General features: G+C 37.7%; 1 protein-coding gene across 2 annotated transcripts in view; it reads right to left on the reverse strand.

Annotated features, from left to right (window-relative positions):
• LOC121295995 (cadherin-13-like) overlaps positions 1-20,578 on the reverse strand; it is a 620,407-nt gene that overhangs the window by 324,056 nt on the left and 275,773 nt on the right. For both annotated transcript variants that reach the window (XM_041221112.1, XM_041221111.1), the window contains exon 4: positions 3,507-3,623. In XM_041221112.1, coding sequence (XP_041077046.1) covers positions 3,507-3,623 — 117 coding nt within the window. The remainder of the gene's footprint in view (positions 1-3,506; positions 3,624-20,578) is intronic.

Here is a 20,578-nt window from a genome sequence, read left to right on the forward strand (position 1 = left end):
TTGACCGGTAGTGTATATATACAGTACTGTGCAAAAGTTTTAGGCAGGTGTGGAAAAATGCTGTAAAGTAAGAATGCTTTCAAAAATAGACATGTTAATATATTATATTTATCAATTAACAAAATGCAAAGTGAGTGAACAGAAGAAAAATCTAAATCAAATCCATATTTGGTGTGACCACCCTTTGCCTTCAAAACAGCATCAATTCTTCTAGGTACACTTGCACAAAGTCAATGATTTTGTATGCCTATAGTCAGGTGTATGATTAAACAATTATACCAAAACAGGTGCTAATGATCATCAATTCAATATGTAGCTTGAAACACAATCATTAACTGAAACAGAAACAGCTGTGTAGGAGGAATAAAACTGGGTGAGGAGCAGCCAAACTCAACTAACAAGGTGAGGTTGTTGAAGACAGTTTACTGTCAAATGTCATACACCATGGCAAGACTGAGCACAGCAACAAGACACAAGGTAGTTATACTGCATCAGCAAGGTCTCTCCCAGGCAGAAATTTCAAGGCAGACAGGGGTTTCCAGATGTGCTGTTCAAGCTCTTCTGAAGAAGCACAAAGAAATGGGCAATGTTGAGTACCATAGATGCAGTGGTTGGCCAAGGAAACTTACTGCAGCAGATGAAAAACACATCATGCTTACTTCCCTCTGTGATCAGAAGATGTCCAGCAGTGCCATCAGCTCAGAATTGGCAGAAAACAGTGGGACCCTGGTACACCCATCTACTGTCCAGTGAAGTCTGGTCAGAAGTGGCCTTCATGGAAGACTTGCGGCCAAAAAGCCATATCTCCGAGGTTGAAACAAAGCCAAGCGACTCAACTATGCATGAAAACACTGTAACTGGGGTGCAGAAAAATGGCAGCAGGTGCTCTGGACTGTTGAGTCAAAATTTGGCTGTAGCAGAAGGCAGTTTGTTCACCGAAGGGCTAGAGAGCGGTACATGAATGAGTGTCTGCAGGCAACAGTGAAGCATGGTGGAGGTTCCTTGCAAGTTTGGGGCTGCATTTCGACAAATGGAGTTGGGGATTTGGTCAGAATTAATGGTCTCCTCAATGCTGAGAAGTACAGGCAGATACTTATCCATCATGCAATACCATCAGGGAGGCATCTGATTGGCCCCAAATTTATTTTGCAGCACGACAATGACCCCAAACATACAGCGAAAGTCATTAAGACCTATCTTCAGCGTAAAGAAGAACAAGGAGTCCTGGAAGTGATGGTATGGCCGGCACAGAGCCCTGATCTCAACATCATCAAGTCTGTCTGGGATTACATGAAGAGAAGCAATTGAGGCTTCCATAAATCCACAGAAGAACTTGGGCCAACCTACCTGCCGAGTTGCTTCAAACACGTGTGCAAGTGGGTACCTAGAAGAATTGATGCTGTTTTGAAGGCAAAGGGTGGTCACACCAAATATTGATTTGATATAGATTTTTCTTCTGTTCACTCACTTTGCATTTTGTTAATTGATAAGTATAAACTATTAACATGTCTATTTTTGAAAGCATTCTTACTTTACAGCATTTTTTCACACCTGCCTAAAACTTTTGCACAGTACGTATATATGATCTAATACATCTAATAAACAATTATTTAGCTATCCAAAATACTATTTGTAAGTAATAGCTGCTAGGTACATTAACTATTTTAGTTTTATGGTAGTTGATGTAGTAATTGTTTACAGCCTAGGTCCTGATTAAAACCTTCATATACTGGGGGAGGTATACAGGGAGATACAGAGTGAAAGTAGCATTGGGACCAGGAACCCAGATCCTTTTGCTGCTCGACCTACTGGAGTTGAGGTAGTTGCAGCATATTGCACACTTTCCATTACTACATACGTGGCACTACATTCTCGTTACATATCCTAATTGTTTAAAATAGGTTATTATTGCCAAAGGTGCCTCAACTATCTGTTAATTAAATGTTCCTTGTCATGGTATAAATACTTTTGAATTAGCATTGGTAATGGCCGCAATCACCCTATGCCTAAACCCTTTGTACTCTCTAAGAACGTTCACCTACAATGCAGCATTTTCTAAATTTTTCTAAAATTAGATTCTGCATTATCATATTGAAATTTCTACCACCTTGTAGACAATACTACCATAGCATCAAAGGGTACGAATACTTTTAAATTAGCATTTTTGGAGTTTTTGCAAAAAAAAAAAAAAAAAAAAAAAAAAATATGCTGAAATAAATTATTGTAGACATCTACTTCTTGTAACTTTTTTCCTCATCCACAAAAGCAAAGCTTTTGCTACAACTTTTTTTTTACTGGAATTATTTGTTTGAGAAATTTCTAAAAATTCATACCATTTCCATTGGGGTATGTAAACTTTTGACTACAATTGTATGTTCTCCCTATTTCTAAAACTGTATCTGAATGTTTATTTAAATCGGCCCATTTATCAATTGACATGGTAGGTCGTTTGCATAATGTATATGTCACAACTGGCTAACTTGTTTCTGAAAAACATCAGAATTAAAGTAAAGGCTTTCGGGTTGTGTTTATCCCACTGTTGTTTCTCTTCTGCTGGCAATGTGTCCTGGAGGCATCCTTTAGACAGTACGTGGGTAGTTCTGTCATAGCAATTATTTTTTTCAAAGGTGTTACAAGGAATCTTCACTCAAGGCCAGACACAGATTGAAATTTAGATTTTAATTATCATCTTGCTTTAAAGCTGCCGTTCCTGATTCTTAGCATGAAAAGGCATAGTTAGGGGTCAAAATACCGCCCATTATTATAAAAGTCTATGTTTTCAGGAAAGCTATTATTATTATTATTATTATTAAAGTACTGCTTGGTGAATGACCCAAGAACATATATGGGCTTTTTGTCTGATGAAAACAAAAAGAAATCACTAAAAACTAAGATGAAGCATTTCCAGTCTTACACACGTTGGACTTCAGTGCATAGAGTATGATAACATTAAGCTTCGTACCACTTCTCTCCTGGCACCCTGGCTGTTAAATCCCCAAATCAATGAAGCTGGGCTGGTCAGTGTGGGCTGATGCACGGAATGTCTCTGTTGAGTTCTCTCTGGCTGGAGGACATGCGAGTGGATTAGGAGGAAGTCCCATTGATTTCATTCAGGCTCCACCTCAGTTCACAGCTTAAGTAATGTCTTTTAAAATCAGTGAGGCATGAGAAAGACAAAGCTTAAATGCTTGCTTTTTTTATAGTTTCCTTTCAATATACACATCTCTAAATAGGAGGCAGGTGGAGTGTTGGAACACCCCTGCATGGTTACTGGAACTTGAGGCTGGAAAATTTCTTGTCTTGTTTACCCCACTCAGATTGCCTGAGTAGATATAAGGGTATTAATACAATGATTTGCAAATATATGCAAATGACTGTATTAGCTACCTTGTAACCCTAAATGTTATCCGTTTAGTACCAATCCAAAAAATTGATTTCTGTAATGTTAACTGTCCACTCCTATGAACTCAGATGAAATTTGACACAATACCATTTTTAAGACTTACCTTGCCAATGCTTTTGGGGAAAGGGGCCCTCTGGTTCTCCGGCACAAACATGGGGGGAGCCAGGAGAGACCTCTTTGTCCTCACAAAGGCAGGACTCTGACCAAGACCCAGTATCTCCTGCAAGCAGAAAAAGAAGGTTCTGTTCACACAGGGCACAATCCAGCATTGAAGACGTCAGCTGGATCACATTCTAGCATTTCTCACAAAATGATTGTGGAACGCTGCTAACCATGCCAGCCATTAAAATAATTTAAATACAGTTTACTGTTTTATTCTAAGAGTAAAATGGTCTTATTTTACTGTTCTTTTAATGGTATTTTAGTTTAATTCCTGATTGACAGTGAAATGAAGTACAGTGCAGTGGCAGTTGAATTGTCAGTTCTTGTTCAGATTGGCTAGAACACAGCACCACTTTTTAAAATAATTACTGTGACATTAAATGCTTTGGTCAGACAACCAAGGTACTTCATGCCCCTATCCTGCTTAATATTGTATTATAGTAAATTCCAGGAAAAATTACCCCTCTAGGCTGGTTTTTTGTAGTGAGATGGGTGAGCATCAACTATGGGCTTCAGTGCATGTTGAAATGCTAATATTCTGAGTAGTGTGCAAGGTATATTTGTATTTGGACTAAATTGTAATAAAACCTTGTTTTGAATTCAGGTCATGTAGAACCCAACCTGTATCGGAATAATCAGACTAGACAACGTTTCTAGTGAATACAAAGGAAGTGTTTTATTAGAAATAAAACTAAAGGAAAAATTAAAGATGCAACAACGAAACTAAAGTAATACAGAAAGGAAGAACGAACTAAACAGTACAGAAAACAAAGTTTTAACAACAACACTCCACTCCTGCTAGTTGATAAGCAATCCAATGCAATCTAATACAATTGCCTTGTAAACCCACATCAATTTGTATAAATCATATATAAACAAACATTATAGTATTCATTAACTTAAAGCATGAATTGAAAGCAATAATAATTCTTACATTCCACTTAAAAAAAAAAAAAAAACACACACTTCAAGGTCTGCTTATTCTTGAGTTCATACAATTAAAACACTATTCATTGAATACTTAACGGACGTGTGCTGCCTCATTCAGCTGATCCGTGTCTTCAATAATACAGGCACTCGAAGGCTCTCCTGCTGGCAAGGACAGGTCCAGATTCCGAGGTCTGCCTTCCTCACGTTACCTATCCACTTACGGGTACAAAAGAAATGTCTTTGCAAAGAACAAGAGTCATTAACTATTTAGGTATTCCACTGAAACAGCAATTCCTCCACCAATATGTACACTCTTCGTCCGGTTATGTCTGGGATATTCCACAGCAAACTCCAGCACTGCTAGCTCAATAAATTGAATATTTTTCAATTTATGTCAACTTCAAGTGTTCATCCACATCTTTCTTCAGTGATCAATCATTGCTAAGTTACAGATCTGATTACAAATACTTTTAGGATTTTAGACGTCTTATGCAGCGGACTCCCACACAAAGGCAAACACTAGAATAGTTATTGCATATTACAGTGTCCGAAAATAATATCTCTGTTCCAGCTGGTTGCAGGCTGACTCTTCAGACTGTCACAGTTCAAAGACTGGTTTGTGTATCAGAACCTTGGATGTCGTATCAGGATCTCTGTTTGAGTGTTGCGCTCATGCTTTTGCAATGTTCTCTTTACCCCTGTGATTGTAGTTTGGTTCTTTTGGGCAGTGCCTGAGTCCACGTGGAGTGTTTCTCATTGGTTGTTCTCGTTCCGACATGGTCCCTTGTTCTCCACTGGTCTGCTATTCCACCCCCTGTCGGTTGGATTTATGTGATGGAGTGGTTCTTGTCTTAGGTGTCAAAGCACCCAGAACTGTCTGGCTTGTGGCACCGAAAGAATCATTCAGCGATCATGAAGATAAGCCATGTGTCCAGTATTTAGTTTACAACTCTTTTTAAAAGCATTCTTTGTCAGTGGGGGAGTTTGTGACCAGAAACCAAGAAGACACAGAGAATGGTTTAAGACTCCCCCTCTTTATATTTCAATCCTGGCACTTTCACATTCAGAATGATATTATGATCCACTCTGATGCTACAGCGGTAACAGTTAGTTACCATGGGAAATAACAATTTAATCCAAAACTACTTTGCTCCATTGGATTAATTACATTTTAAGTCACTGTCCAATTGCAATGTCTCTGGTTGTCTTAATTGGTCCACATCTTGCTTGTTCTGTGTCTCAGTAGATTCATTCACTATTTTGGTCTCTCTGACCCTTTCTCACTATATCTGAGACAGTGAGAAATTATTCATAATTATTCATTTAAAGCTGTACAGTTAACAGTATGTATTTCTTAAGCACAGCTATCCCAATAGAGAAACAGTTTAAAATCATCTGGATACCAGTTCTATGAAAAATAGACCTTTATCATTAGAAGCCCCGTGGCTTTCTGTCCATATGTATTAAATATTCTCACATAGCATGAAACACGGGAGTACAGAAATAAAGGTATATTACAATACATCTAAAAGCCCCAGGAGCAGTCACATTGACGGCCACACAGAAAACAATTGTATTTTGATTATACAGAATAGTAATCTACTTCATTATTTTTATTTACCAGTCCGCAATGTGTTTAGCTGTAATTAGATTAGTCTCTACTCTCTGCCTGAGTGAATGACGGACAGTCTATTGTTTTTCAATCAGCCTTTTGAAAGGCTGGAACCTGCTTGCCAGCTGCGCTGCTTTGGTCAGTCGATTAGCATCGGGACTAGTAAAAATAAATACCAGAGAGCGTGGAGTTTTACAACGCAACAAAATAGGGAGTTGATGTTTTGTATCAGATGGCACGGAAGTATTCTGTGAAAGCTGGCTCCCGACAGTGGTCTGTTCAGGTATTTTACAATATATTGGACCTAGCAGCCATCATCTCCTGGGTACTTTACACAGAATCCATGGAGAAGAATTTACCAAGGAGAGAATACATTTTACAGTTAGCACAGGAACTTCGCAAAAAAGCATTTGGAAAGGGAGAATGCCAAGTGTGTACCCACAGCTGAAGCTGGCAACCCTGCTGAGTGCTGCAAGAGACGTCAATGCCAGGTTGGCAAGTGCAATAAAAATAAAACTTTGGACAGCTGTGCCCTGTACAGAAAGGCGACGTGCAGATCTGCATTATCTGGAATATCCTTTTGTTGAAAAAAATTAATAGATTAGACTTTTTTTTTTTATAACTTCTTGTGCTGTGCACTTCTGTAAAATGTTTTTTTTTCCTAAGTTCATTTAAGTTGTTCAGTTGCTTTTGCTCATCTGATAATAATATGATTGCTGTTGAAAAGTTAAATATGCATTGCTATCGTTTCAGTTTTATAATATGTATATTGTAAAATAACTGATGACTAGATAAATCTTCAATTATCTTATTTACATTCATCACTAAACATTTTATGTTACATGGTATATATATAATAAATGCGTTGTTTTCTATGAAAATTTGTGAATCCTGGACACAGACCCAGCCACGAACCTAAAAATAAGTGATATCATTCAGTTATATATATATAATATATATATATATATATATATATATATATATATATATATATATATATATATATATTCATTGTTCAGATGTTTATGCAATGTACTCAATAAAAAAATAATTACATCCGACTGTTTCTCCTTTCGTTATTTATTTACAGTGTTTTGAATACAGATGTCAGAAAGACTACTGTGGGGCTTCTAGGTATGAGTATATCTCCAATCCTTCTAGTGTTATGACTTTAGTCTATATGACTGATGCTGCTATTACAGTATGTCCAACTCAAACCACAGATTTTTAAACAATAGTCAGCCATTTTTGGAAGCAACTTTTCAATGTCAATAACTGTCACCTGGATTGGGGTATGAGTGCAATGATATTTACTTTGATCTCAATGGGTGAAGGGTGAACTGATTGAAAAAATGTGAATTTCCAATGTTGGAAAGGTCACTGAAATATAATTAGAGTGACAATGAGAACGAGAATAAGAGTGGGAGTGACAGTGAGTGAAAGTAGAAGAGGGAAAGAGCGAGATTAGTGAAAATGAAAGAGGAAAGTTCGAGGAATCTTCACAACCTGTCTGCATCACCCTCTGAGCCTCATTGCTGTGATAGAGCACGTGCCTCCACATTTGGAAGACTCATAATAATAATAACAATAACAATAATAATAATAACAATAACAATAATAATAATAAAGAGGAATTATTAGACAAGGGCAGAATGACAAGTTGACTTGTGGTGACGTCTGGAGGAAGTTGCACACACACAGGCAGTTCTGGTGTAGGAATGAAAGTTGTTTTAAACAAAATACTTATACAAAACGAAAGGCACGTTGGCCAAAACAAACAGACAACACAGACAAGCAACAAAAAAAAGCAGCATGGGTAGCAATTGCTTTCTATTATTCAACTTTCTTGTCTTACGACTCATGTTTCATTCCACCTCTTTCTCAACTGTGATCACCCTTTTTACACAACTGTGGCTGGAACCTTAATTAATCATTTAATCATTTATTCAATTCACAGTGCCAGCCACATTCCCACGTGTTTTTCCAGGGAGGATTTTAACTGCCTCCCTGTCACCACTATTCCACACACACAAACTCACATCCCTGTGCTCAAATACCAATATACATTAACTCCCCCATGATACATAACCCTAAATAAACAAAATATACAAAATAAACCAAAAATACACCATGGCACCTGGCAATACAGCTCAAAAATCAGCTCAACACAACCAGTACCAATCCCTCTTGTTTATGGAACCATAAGTTCAAAAAGCCAATGACAAGCAATTTATTGTCCATGAAAAATGTCACTGGCGCACACTTCTCATTTGCATTGGGAAATAAATGTAATTTCTTATTCAAGGACTCTCGATTTTGGTGTGTACCCTGATTTTAAAAAAACAAAAATAAATAAATTCCTGCAAAATTTACAAAGTTCATTCTAGCATTAGCTTGTAGAATTAGCTGGATAATTCTGGTACAGTACTGGCAATTTTGGATGATCTTAATTTATGTTTACATCTGTGGAAAATCTGATTTCTCAATACATTTTCATTTTACTGTTTGATTTTATTGGCTTTTTTCTTACTTATTTTATGTGTGACTAGAGACAGTAGAAAATCTAAGTATCAAAATCAGCTACCATTGACCTCTGGTTCTGTTAGAGATGTGCAAGACGCGTGGTGTGCTAGCTCCCACTTTTAAGTTATTTTTATAGCAGAACCAGTATATTTTTTACTAGCTATACATTTAAATGTTGTTTATAAAACATGTGATACAGGCCAGAATGTCTAAACTTAAGAACAAAAAGTCTCACCAAGGAGACAACAGCGGCTATGGATATTACTGTATCCCTCACTCTACATATGCTGTGAGAAGAACTGCCAGCATGCAGTTTCTAATTTTGCCAGGAAATCAAGACCGAAATGTCAGCATTTCGACAAGAAATATCAACAGGCCTAGCGACATTTCATCAAGAGACCATGTCTGAGATTGCAGCATTGCGACAGGAGATGGCAGCCAAGATCACATTACTTTGCTGTGGGATATTCGACTCTGTCAAACACTTAAATGATCTTGAACACTCAACTGACATTCAGGGGGATGGTATTCAAGATTTTAAGAAAATATGCACTACTCTTATAGAACAGACAAAATTGCTGAAACAAAAAACCAATGACCTCGAAAATAGGAGCAGACAGCAAAACCTGTGAATCATCGGCACCCCGAAAGTGATAAGACTGGCAAAGTTGTTTTGGGCCAGAAGTTTGCCAATCTGCCTCTTTCCATTTGATTACACAAATCCAAACTGATTCTGGTTCAACATCTATTGATCAGCAAGAAATTAATGACCAATTCAGGCATTTTTACACTACACCTTAGAAATCAGAGTCATCCACTGATTCCTCCTTAATTGATCAATTTTATGAACACCTGTGGCATGTTGCCCTGTCCCTGTGTGTATTTGATGTTGTATGTTGCATGTTGTGTGTTAATGTTGATGTATAGACATTGGTACACGGGATATAATATGGGATATGCACACAAGTGTTAAAATGTATATTTGTATTTAGGCACAAGGATTGCACAGCACTTCACATGCAGGTAAAATGTAATAATATGTGAGCACAGGGAATTGCACTTTATTAATTCACGTGCAGTTGTACTGAGACTCCAACTGAATGATTGATTAGCAATCAAGACTCTGTACAGCTGCATAAAAGCTGCATGCTTTCACTCACTCGGGGTTGTGTGTTCCTTGAGTGGAGAACGGGATTGGAGATGGAGGTAACGGTAAAATAATAGTTATAATAATACCAGCTCACTGTGTTTGTCTGTGTAGTCTGTTTTGTTTGTCTTTTTGTTTTGGCTACAAGTGCTATGTCCTGTGTTTTGTTTGTCTTTCAACCTTTTATTTTCTGTGTGTTTAATCATTAAATGCTGAGCTCAAGCAAGCGCTCAGCTTCACCAAAACTCCACGTCTCTCTGTCTATTTTGTGTTGGTTCCTGTTTCGTCACCCACTGCAGCCGTCTTTGTGTGGGGAAGCTATAAAAAAAACGCTAACAAGAAAAAAAGTGTTGAATTTAAATCAAGGGAAGTAATGCTAAAACTGTACAATGCACTAGTAAGACCTCATCTTGAATATTGTGTGCAGTTCTGGTCACCTCGCTATAAAAAAGATATTGCTGCTCTAGAAAGAGTGCAAAGAAGAGCGACCAGAATTATTCCGGGCTTAAAAGGCATATCATATGCAGACAGGCTAAAAGAATTGAATCTGTTCAGTCTTGAACAAAGAAGACTACGTGGCGACCTAATTCAAGCATTCAAAATTCTAAAAGGTATTGACAGTATCGACCTAAGGGACTTTTTCAGCCTGAAAAAAGAAACAAGGACCAGGGGTCACAAATGGAGATTAGACAAAGGGGCATTCAGAACAGAAAATAGGAGACACTTTTTTACACAGAGAATTGTGAGGGTCTGGAATCAACTCCCCAGTAATGTTGTTGAAGCTGACACCCTGGGATCCTTCAAGAAGCTGCTTGATGAGATTCTGGGATCAATAAGCTACTAACAACCAAACGAGCAAGATGGGCCGAATGGCCTCCTCTCGTTTGTAAACTTTCTTATGTTCTTATGTTCTTAACTTTTTTAAAAATATTTCTTTATCTGTCTTATTATTGTTTATTTAAGTTGCATTTAATTCAATTTTGGTGGGCGAATGGGTGATTACCAATTCTCCTGTTATCTGTATATTGTATTACTGATTGCTTAACTTTGTTCTTTTTAAAAACAATAAACAGAATTAAAAAAAATCAGCTACCGTAAAACCCTACTGGTAGAAACACCCACCTTTTAAAAGACGAATGTGTCTTGCACACATGGGTGCCGGAGATGGGTGGGCCAATGCCCACCTACTTTTAATAGCGAGGGCGAGCGAGAATAATAAATATATATATATATATATATATATATATATATATATATATATATATATATATATATATATATTATCATATATATATTGCGCGTAACACGTGTGTACATTTGTAAATAGTGTGTACTAGGTGCTTTGTTATTGTTTAAAGTGTGTTAAGTTGTTAGACCCATCATTAGCTGCAGCTGACCATCATTGTAGATTAGGGCCAGCTGCAGAGTATAAAAATTCTGAAGTCAGCATAGGAGGTTTGCTGTATGAAAAGTGTTTGTGTGACATCACCTTAAGAATCGTAAGTTTAGTATTTCATGTTTGTTATTAAAAAAATAAAAAAAAAAAAAAAAGAGATGAGTGTGTTATTGTTTTAACAGGAAAACAGCTTAGCTGTCCTGTATTTTAATTTGTGTTCTTGTTTGTTTATAAAGTACTCCAGAGAGACTTAGGTTTTAATTTTGTTTGTGTGCTCAAAAATAAATAGCGCATCCACACTTAAAGTTTCCTGTGTGCTGGTCAGATCATGTTCTGAAAAAGAACCCAAAGAGCGACCAATCACGTGTGTGTGTGTGTGTGTGTGTGTGTGTGTGTGTGTGTGTGTGTGTGTGTGTGTGTGTGTGTATATATATATATATATATATATATATATATATATATATATATATACACACATATATACACACACACACACACACACACACACACACACACACACACCCCCCTTGAATCTCATAGTTCTTCCAACTGTGTTGATAGGCAATAATCCTAACATTTCACTACCTGTGCTGCTAGCTTCTACATAAGCTTTTAACAACTGTAAAAAAAAAAAGTAAACAAAATACTTTGTAGACAGCTGTTTAATATTCTTCAATGTAAATGTTGTAAATGGACAATTTTTTTTGGTTTTACAAAACAAACATTTCATTTTGAATGAAATTAAACGATGTTTGTGGGATACCGCTCACTACCCAACATTCAGATAACAAGCTCATTATTAGTATTCGTAGTCACCGATAACCAGTTGACTATAAATATATAACCTGCTTCAATATTTGACGTAGTTGTTCAATTGGATTCATTTATCCATAGAAATACTTCATACCCCCACCCCTGACCTTAGCCCACCCACTTTCAGAAATGCTCTGGCGCAATTGCTTGCACAATCCAATATGGAGACAAAGACTTTCAGCAGCCTGACAGGCTTGAAAACATAGAGATGCGAAGTGCTGGGCACTGTTTGAGCCTTATTGCTCAATGCATCTTTCATTCACCGCTATGCCAAGACCATAAATCAATAACACCAACATCTTGTCACCCACAGGCAGATGGCATATTGCCACTAACAAAATAAAAAATCATCTTATCTTGTTGGAGAATCAACCTGGGTGGTACTGGTTTAGCCTAAAAATCTGCTTCTCTTTGTCAGTTTGCTATTAGAAGCATGTATTTTCCTTTGTTATTTATTTATTTATTTATTTATTTTGTCACTTTCCAAACTGTCATTTACTGTAAACTTCATCCCAAGTACAAGCACATGCACATTATGACATTCTGGATGGATGTTCAAAGTTTCACATTAATTAAATTTTACACTGGTTCCATCTGCAGCCACAATGCATCACACATGCCTGGAACCAGAAAAAGGCCACATACTGTTTAATATGGGTGTGAACAGATTGGCTGTAGGAGTGATGTCAGGCCAGAAAGGAATACACAAGCATGCAGTACTTGGGTTGAAACCGAGACTCAATGACTGCGCTCAGTGTTTTAATGAAACAAATAAAAGATTTAAACACAAAAAAACAGCACACGGCACTTGACACCAAAACAAACAGACACATAACCAAAACAAATAGACACAGACGAGATAAAAATACATCTATATATATTGTTGTGCCAGGATTCAATTACTAATTAATTATTCACTTGAATCCCAGCACGTGAACTAATTTGTGTAACCCAGTGTTCACATATGATTAAATACTTTAAAAACACACTGTTAACTTGCTTCTCACCACACAGGCTCGCACAGATTCTTTTCCCTTCAAAGTAGACCCAGGACACAGAAATGGAATTTTTGTTAGCGCTGACGCGCACTTTTTAATAAACACACCAATCAAAGTTAAACAAAACAAACAAACACCTAGCTCCTTCTTGGAGCACTAACTATAAAGTCAGGATTTCCCTAACTAATACCCCAGACAGCTAAGCTGTTTACCGGTATCTAAAACACAATAACCACACAGTTGAACACGGTACCTTACTCTGGCTGCTCGGAACCAGCGCACACTTCCTGTTAAGAACATAAGAACATAAGAAAGTTTACAAATGAGAGGAGGCCATTCTGCCCATCTTGCTCGTTTGGTTGTTAGTAGCTTATTGATCCCAGAATCTCATCAAGCAGCTTCTTGAAGGATCCCAGGGTGTCAGCTTCAATAACATTACTGGGGAGTTGATTCCAGACCCTCACGATTCTCTGTGTAAAAAAGTGTCTCCTATTTTATGTTCTGAATGACCCTTTGTCTAATCTCCATTTGTGACCCCTGGTCCTTGTTTCTTTTATCAGGCTGAAAAAGTCCCTTGGGTCAACACTGTCAATACCTTTTAGAATTTTGAATGCTTGAATTAGGTTGCCACGTAGTCTTCTTTGTTCAAGACTGAACAGATTCAACTCTTTTAGCCTGTCTGCATATGACATGCCTTTTAAGCCCGGAATAATTCTGGTCGCTCTTCTTTGCACTCTTTCTAGAGCAGCAATATCTTTTTTATAGCGAGGTGACCAGAACTGCACACAATATTCAAGATGAGGTCTTACTAGTGCATTGTACAGTTTAAACATTACTTCCCTTGATTTAAATTCAACACTTTTCACAATGTATCCGAGCATCTTGTTGGCCTTTTTTATAGCTTCCCCACATTGTCTAGATGAAGACATTTCTGAGTCAACAAAAACTCCTAGGTCTTTTTCATAGATTCCTTCTCCAATTTCAGTATCTCCCATATGATATTTATAATGTACATTTTTATTTCCTGCGTGCAGTACCTTACACTTTTCTCTATAAATGTCATTTGCCGTGTGTCTGCCCAGTTCTGAATCTTGTCTAGATCATTTTGAATGACCTTTGCTGCTGCAAAAGTGTTTGCCACTCCTCCTACTTTTGTGTCATCTGCAAATTTAACAAGTTTGCTTATTATACCAGAATCTAAATCGATTAGGAATAGCAGAGGACCTAATACTGATCCCTGTGGTACATCACTGGTTACCACACTCCATTCTGAGGTTTCTCCTCTAATCAGTACTTTGTTTTCTACATGTTAACCACTCCCTAATCCATGTACATGTGTTTCCTTGAATCCCAACTGCGTTCAGTTTGAGAATTAATCTTTTGTGCGGGACTTTGTCAAAAGTTTTCTGGAAATCTAAATAAACCATGTCATATGCTTTGCAATTATCCATTATCGATGTTGCATCCTCAAAAAAATCAAGCAAGTTAGTTAGACAAGATCTACCTTTCCTAAAACCATGTTGACTGTCTCCCAGGACCCTGTTACCATAAAGGTAATTTTCCATTTTGGATCTTATTATAGTTTCCATAAGTTTGCATATAATAGAAGTCAGGCTTACTGGTCTGTAGTTACCTGGTTCAGTTTTGTTTCCCTTTTTTTGGATCGGTATAACGTTTGCAATTTTCTAGTCTGTCGGTAGCACCCCTCTGTCAAGAGACTGCTGCATGATCTTGGTTAGCGGTTTGTAATTTACTTCTTTCATTTCTTTGAGTACTACTGGGAGGATCTCGTCCGGCCCAGGGGATTTGTTTATTTTAAGAGCTCCTAGTCCCTTTAACACTTCTGCCTCAGTTATGCTAAAGTTATTTAAAACTGGATAGAAACTGGATGACACGTGGGGCATGTTGTCAGTATCTTCCTTCCTCTCAGCAGCCCCACACCAACTGACTGTCTCTCTTAAATACCCTGCACCTGGCTGTAATTTACAATTACCACAAGGTGCAGGGGATTACTAAACAATAAAACAATTAAACAGTTAGCTCAATAACACCCAAATGTGCATTCTCACATGTTTTAGTAGGAAAGGCTTTTAACCCCCTCCCTGCTATCTTACAGCACGTGAAGTGCAATCCCTGTGCCTAAATACACTTGTGCTGCACAGATCCATTTATATCCTGTGCACCAACATCTATACACCAACATTAACACACCACACGCAACATACAACACAAAATACACACGGGACGGAGCACACTGCGGCAATGGGTATACTTTTTTAAAAGCTTAATTTCATGCTGATTTTGGCTGCCGAGTAAACCAATAAAATGAAAATATCTGTGAAACTGGTAAAATGTCACACCTGATGAAGGGACTGCAAAGTCAGCTCAGACTCTGCTGTTAATTCTCTTTTAATCTATTGTTAGACCAAGAAGGGGATCCATATGCATGACCTGAACTAATATCGCGAAAACTATTCTACTAGGGAGAAAGAGAGAAAATGACTTGACCAGTCTTGCATGCAAGTCCATTACTGTGGCTGTAGCTGACAAAATAATTTCAATCAATCTTACAGTGTATATATGTCTATGTTTCCATTCAACATTGATGTCTCACATGTACAGTTTTGAAATAAACACATATTTTAGCAAACATGTAAAATAATTTTAAAACCTGATTTGGGGTATTGCACACTGTTAAATAAATCTCATTTTGTAAGCCTTAGTCTCAGATAGTGCTGCACTTCCTTTATAATGTCACCTGGCAACTACTTTTTTCCCATCATTTCAAATCCAGTTATCATGTTTTGAACCAGCTGCTTCCCCTATTGACTATAAGGCAGATTGACCTAGGAAGTGAAACAGTAACACACTTCCTGAAAATAAGACAAGCAAACTGAGAATTATCTTTAACCAAGTATAGTACGGGGTATCATGTTTCTTTTAAAACTGAACATTTGAGATCTATATATAGCTCATTTTAGGATTATTTTCCAACGATGTACTCAAGAAAATGTTTAGATTATTGTGTAGAATATAGATCAAGGAATTAAGCCAATTCCTCTGTTAGTTTCTTGTTTTACACCTCATTTTATCTGACACAAAGAATCTTGACCGATAAATCATATTCAATTAAAAATAAAAAAGTTACATATGCATGTCTGTTTCGTGTATTACGTACTGCATTCTCAGGGGATGGGGTGTAATTAAATATTGAAGCTCCTCACAATATATGTACATTTACACTTCAAAATGTGAACCACAAATCTGCAAATGTCACTCCAACAGCTAATGAAGTATTCCTTACAATAAAAAATGTTTTGAAGTGCTGAGCAACTACGTGTTCTGTCAACATACAATCAGCATCTCTTCTGAATAGAAGGGCTAGTAATTGCGGTAAAGTCATGTCCTTGTAAATCTAGTCACTCTGTTTGCATATATTATTGTCAATATTATTCATTTTTGACTTTGCCTGGCTGGGCTTTAATATCACAGACAACCTTCCAAGACAATCAGCCAATCAATCGGTCCCCTAACAGAACAAGTGAGGAGGCAAGAAGGTCAGAACAAGCTTGGGAATCCAGACAGCTGACCTACAGTAATGTTGGTTCTTCTACTGGCAAACTTGATCTCTTTGAAAACCCCTTGGTTATGGAGAAAAATACTTATAATGTGGAGAAACTATGTATTTTCCCTTTATTGTTCCCCTACCTTTCTATGATATTTGCAACCCTTCTGAGCAATTCATATTGCAAAGACTGTAATGCTTTTCATATGCCTGTGTAAGGTGCTTTGACCATGTTTTCAGGAGCTGCTATCTTGTTTTAGTTGTATGACAGACATATGTTACGTAGGCCAGATCAGCCAAAATGTGTTTTTATTAGTAAATGTCAGTTTGTGCATAGCTGTGGAATATCACTAGATGCTGCTGGTAGGTACTTCTATAAAGGCACTTTGATTGATCTAGCTTAGGTTTCATATGTCTATGGCTCTATGGCAGGTAATTAGAACAGAAGGGCAGCTCTGAATTCAGGTGAAAGCTTAACACAGACTTATAATAATAATAATAATAATAATAATAATAATAATAATAATAATAATAATAATAATAATAATAATAGCATTTGAGCCATAATCCCTTATAGTGATAGTACATGTAATAAAAAGGTACTGTAAGGAGTCAGTAAAAAACAAGTTAATGAGAGGATTAAAGGATCTGCTATTCTTAAAACCATTAAGGGGTATAAAAAAGAATAAAAAAATGTACCTCTAATGACTTGAACAACTTCCCCCCAGATATCATTCTTGATACAGTGACACTTTAAATAATGTCCGCTAATTCATAATGAAGTCCACAGGAATACCATCTGCACTTCTGAGTTCTTAAGAGTTTTATTTTGAATTTAGCCCTGTTTATTCAAGTGGATTTAAATTACCTGTATTCATTCCATGTTTTGTTGTAAAAAAAGATGTTGAATTTGCATCCACTATTTTAAAAAGTGTTACTGAACATACTTTAGTTTTCCTAAATATTATTTTCACACTGTAGATTCACTCTCTGTGCAACAGGCATTAGGATCCCTACCTGAAACTTTTAACTCCCTTTAACTTTAGTACTTGGCAGTGCCAGAATCTACAGCATGCTGGCAGGTTAAATGGGTTTCACCAGAATCAAAGGGAAAATAAATCCCAGAATGATTAAATGATCTACTAAAAAAAAAAAAAAAAAAAAAAAAGTAACTTGCAAGGAAGATTGTTTTCACCCGGTGGTATAGAGGGGCAGTGTTCTTCACATCAGAGATATGTAGCTTACATAACGATTTTGGATTTGCTGGAAACATTTACTGACAGAACCTTCCTTCTGCTCAGCAGTCCCACAGCTGTAGCTCTCTCTAATAGGTACCCAGACAGATGCTTTCAACCCATTTGCTCCAGGGTGCTGTCTATTTAAAGAAACACTTCAGTGCACCTGTAGCGCCTATTGCTCACTTGATACAGAGTGTAAAACATTAAGTATTACGCAAAGTGATCAAGCTGACTCCCCTATACGATGGTGTGACGGAAAGATGAGTTCTGGTGATGAATCTTCCTCCCAACCTGTGACGGCGCTAAAGAACGGGAGGAGAAGTATCTGGGAGGGCTGGCCTGACAGTTCGTTTCCGGGTCAGGGAAGTGGGTCAGCCTGGAAAGAAGCGAGACTCTGTTGTAAGACCGTATTGATTTGAAATGTAAACGAGAGGCAGCTGCAAGTAATAAGGCAGCTGCAAACATTTACCTAGATATCATGCGGGATTACATATAGGGGCCAGGGTAACCCTGAGCTTTTCCTTCGTTTGGGTTAAACAGTGGGAGAGAGAAGGATTGAGAGAGGAGCTCTCAGTGGAAAGGATTTACGTGTTGTGTGTTTATTTTTGTCTGTGAGTCATTGTCTGTCTTTTTCTCACACTATTAGACAGTTAACGCACACCTCCGGAGCTGTCGAAAGAAAAGCCCTATCCGGAGCACCACTGCACAAACCTGTGTCTACACCGAGCACCTGCACGTCTGCACGCACCCAGGACTGGTGACCGCGTCTTGTGTTTTGTTCGGGACTGTGCCCAGTTTTTGTTACACACATTGGTGTGTATAGCCGGGGAGTTATCATTTATCGGTCACCAGACCTGGATTACGAATTAAAACACCCTTGTTCACTGAATCACTGTTGTCTGTTCATCAATCCTGCACCTCATCACCGCTACACCTGTTCCCCTTACCAACCACTTTGCCACAGATGGCTAGAGCAATTTTTGTTAAAGTCCATTGAAAAGATCCCCTCTACCGCTACCGCCCTATGTCCCAGCATTCTTCTTCTGTCCCCCTTCTCTATCTCTGTTTCTCTGAAATAAATTAAAGCTACCATTATAGAATTGTTATCCATTGGTTAGCAGGTCCATTGTCAGATGTGTTTTGCTGAATACCTCCAAGCTCACAGGGAAGATAAAAGGTAAAAAGGAAGCCTGGGCTGATTCTCTACTGTTTAGCAGCCAGTAGATTGATTCCATTGATCTGAACTGTGATCTAAATATTGCTGTTGTTTGAATAATTAAAAGAAGGGCAGTTGGGGAGTCAGTTTACTTCTATCTTAATGAGAAAGTAAAATATCAGGTTTGTTCCTATTTTTTATTTTAATAGTGCCGTATCAAGAGTGGACACTGATAGAAGACCCCTCATGGCTTTGCATACAGAGGAACATGAAATTAAACCTAGGGGAAGAACAAGGATTCTCACGATAGATACCATCATGAACGACCTTCATCAGGAAGGTTAAAGATTATTGAAGCCCTGGAGTTGGTGTCAGACAGAAAACAGTGGAGAGACATTCTGCCCCATTGTTGCTGCTGAGCTGATATATAGGAATCTAAGAGAAGAACAGTGCTGGGACAAATATCCTGAGAGAAGTATATCTGACAACTTGAGATGCATAAGATTCAATAATGGCACTGGTAACCATTTAAGAGTTTAAAGAGTTCCACTCAAATACGCTATGGAGTTTGGGGTCCATAGTTTAGGAGTTAGGAGAAGTATCAACCACACACAAAGAAAAGAACATAAGAACATAAGAACATAAGAAAGTTTACAAACGAGAGGAGGCCATTCGGCCCATCTTGCTCGTTTGGTTGTTAGTAGCTTATTGATCCCAAAATCTCATCAAGCAGCTTCTTGAAGGATCCCAGGGTGTCAGCTTCAACAACATTACTGGGGAGTTGATTCCAGACCCTCACAATTCTCTGTGTAAAAAAGTGTCTCCTATTTTCTGTTCTGAATGCCCCTTTTTCTAAACTCCATTTGTGACCCCTGGTCCTTGTTTCTTTTTTCAGGCTGAAAAAGTCCCTTGCGTCGACACTGTCAATACCTTTTAGAATTTTGAATGCTTGAATTAGGTCGCCACGTAGTCTTCTTTGTTCAAGACTGAACAGATTCAATTCTTTTAGCCTGTCTGCATATGACATGCCTTTTAAGCCCGGAATAATTCTGGTCGCTCTTCTTTGCACTCTTTCTAGAGCAGCAATATCTTTTTTATAGCGAGGTGACCAGAACTGCACACAATATTCAAGATGAGGTCTTACAAGTGCATTGTACAGTTTTAACATTACTTCCCTTGATTTAAATTCAACACTTTTCACAATGTATCCGAGTATCTTGTTAGCCTTTTTTATAGCTTCCCCACATTGCCTAGATGAAGACATTTCTGAGTCAACAAAAACTCCTAGGTCTTTTTCATAGATTCCTTCTCCAATTTCAATATCTCCCATATGATATTTATAATGTACATTTTTATTTCCTGCGTGCAGTACCTTACACTTTTCTCTATTAAATGTCATTTGCCATGTATCTGCCCAGTTCTGAATCTTGTCTAGATCATTTTGAATGACCTTTGCTGCTGCAACAGTGTTTGCCACTCCTCCTACTTTTGTGTTGTCTGCAAATTTAACAAGTTTGCTTACTATACCAGAATCTAAATCATTAATGTAGATTAGGAATAGCAGAGGACCTAATACTGATCCCTGTGGTACACCGCTGGTTACCACACTCCATTCTGAGTTTTTTCCTCTAATCA

Source organism: Polyodon spathula, chromosome 21 (genome assembly GCF_017654505.1).
Source record: "Polyodon spathula isolate WHYD16114869_AA chromosome 21, ASM1765450v1, whole genome shotgun sequence".
Taxonomy (NCBI): domain Eukaryota; kingdom Metazoa; phylum Chordata; class Actinopteri; order Acipenseriformes; family Polyodontidae; genus Polyodon; species Polyodon spathula.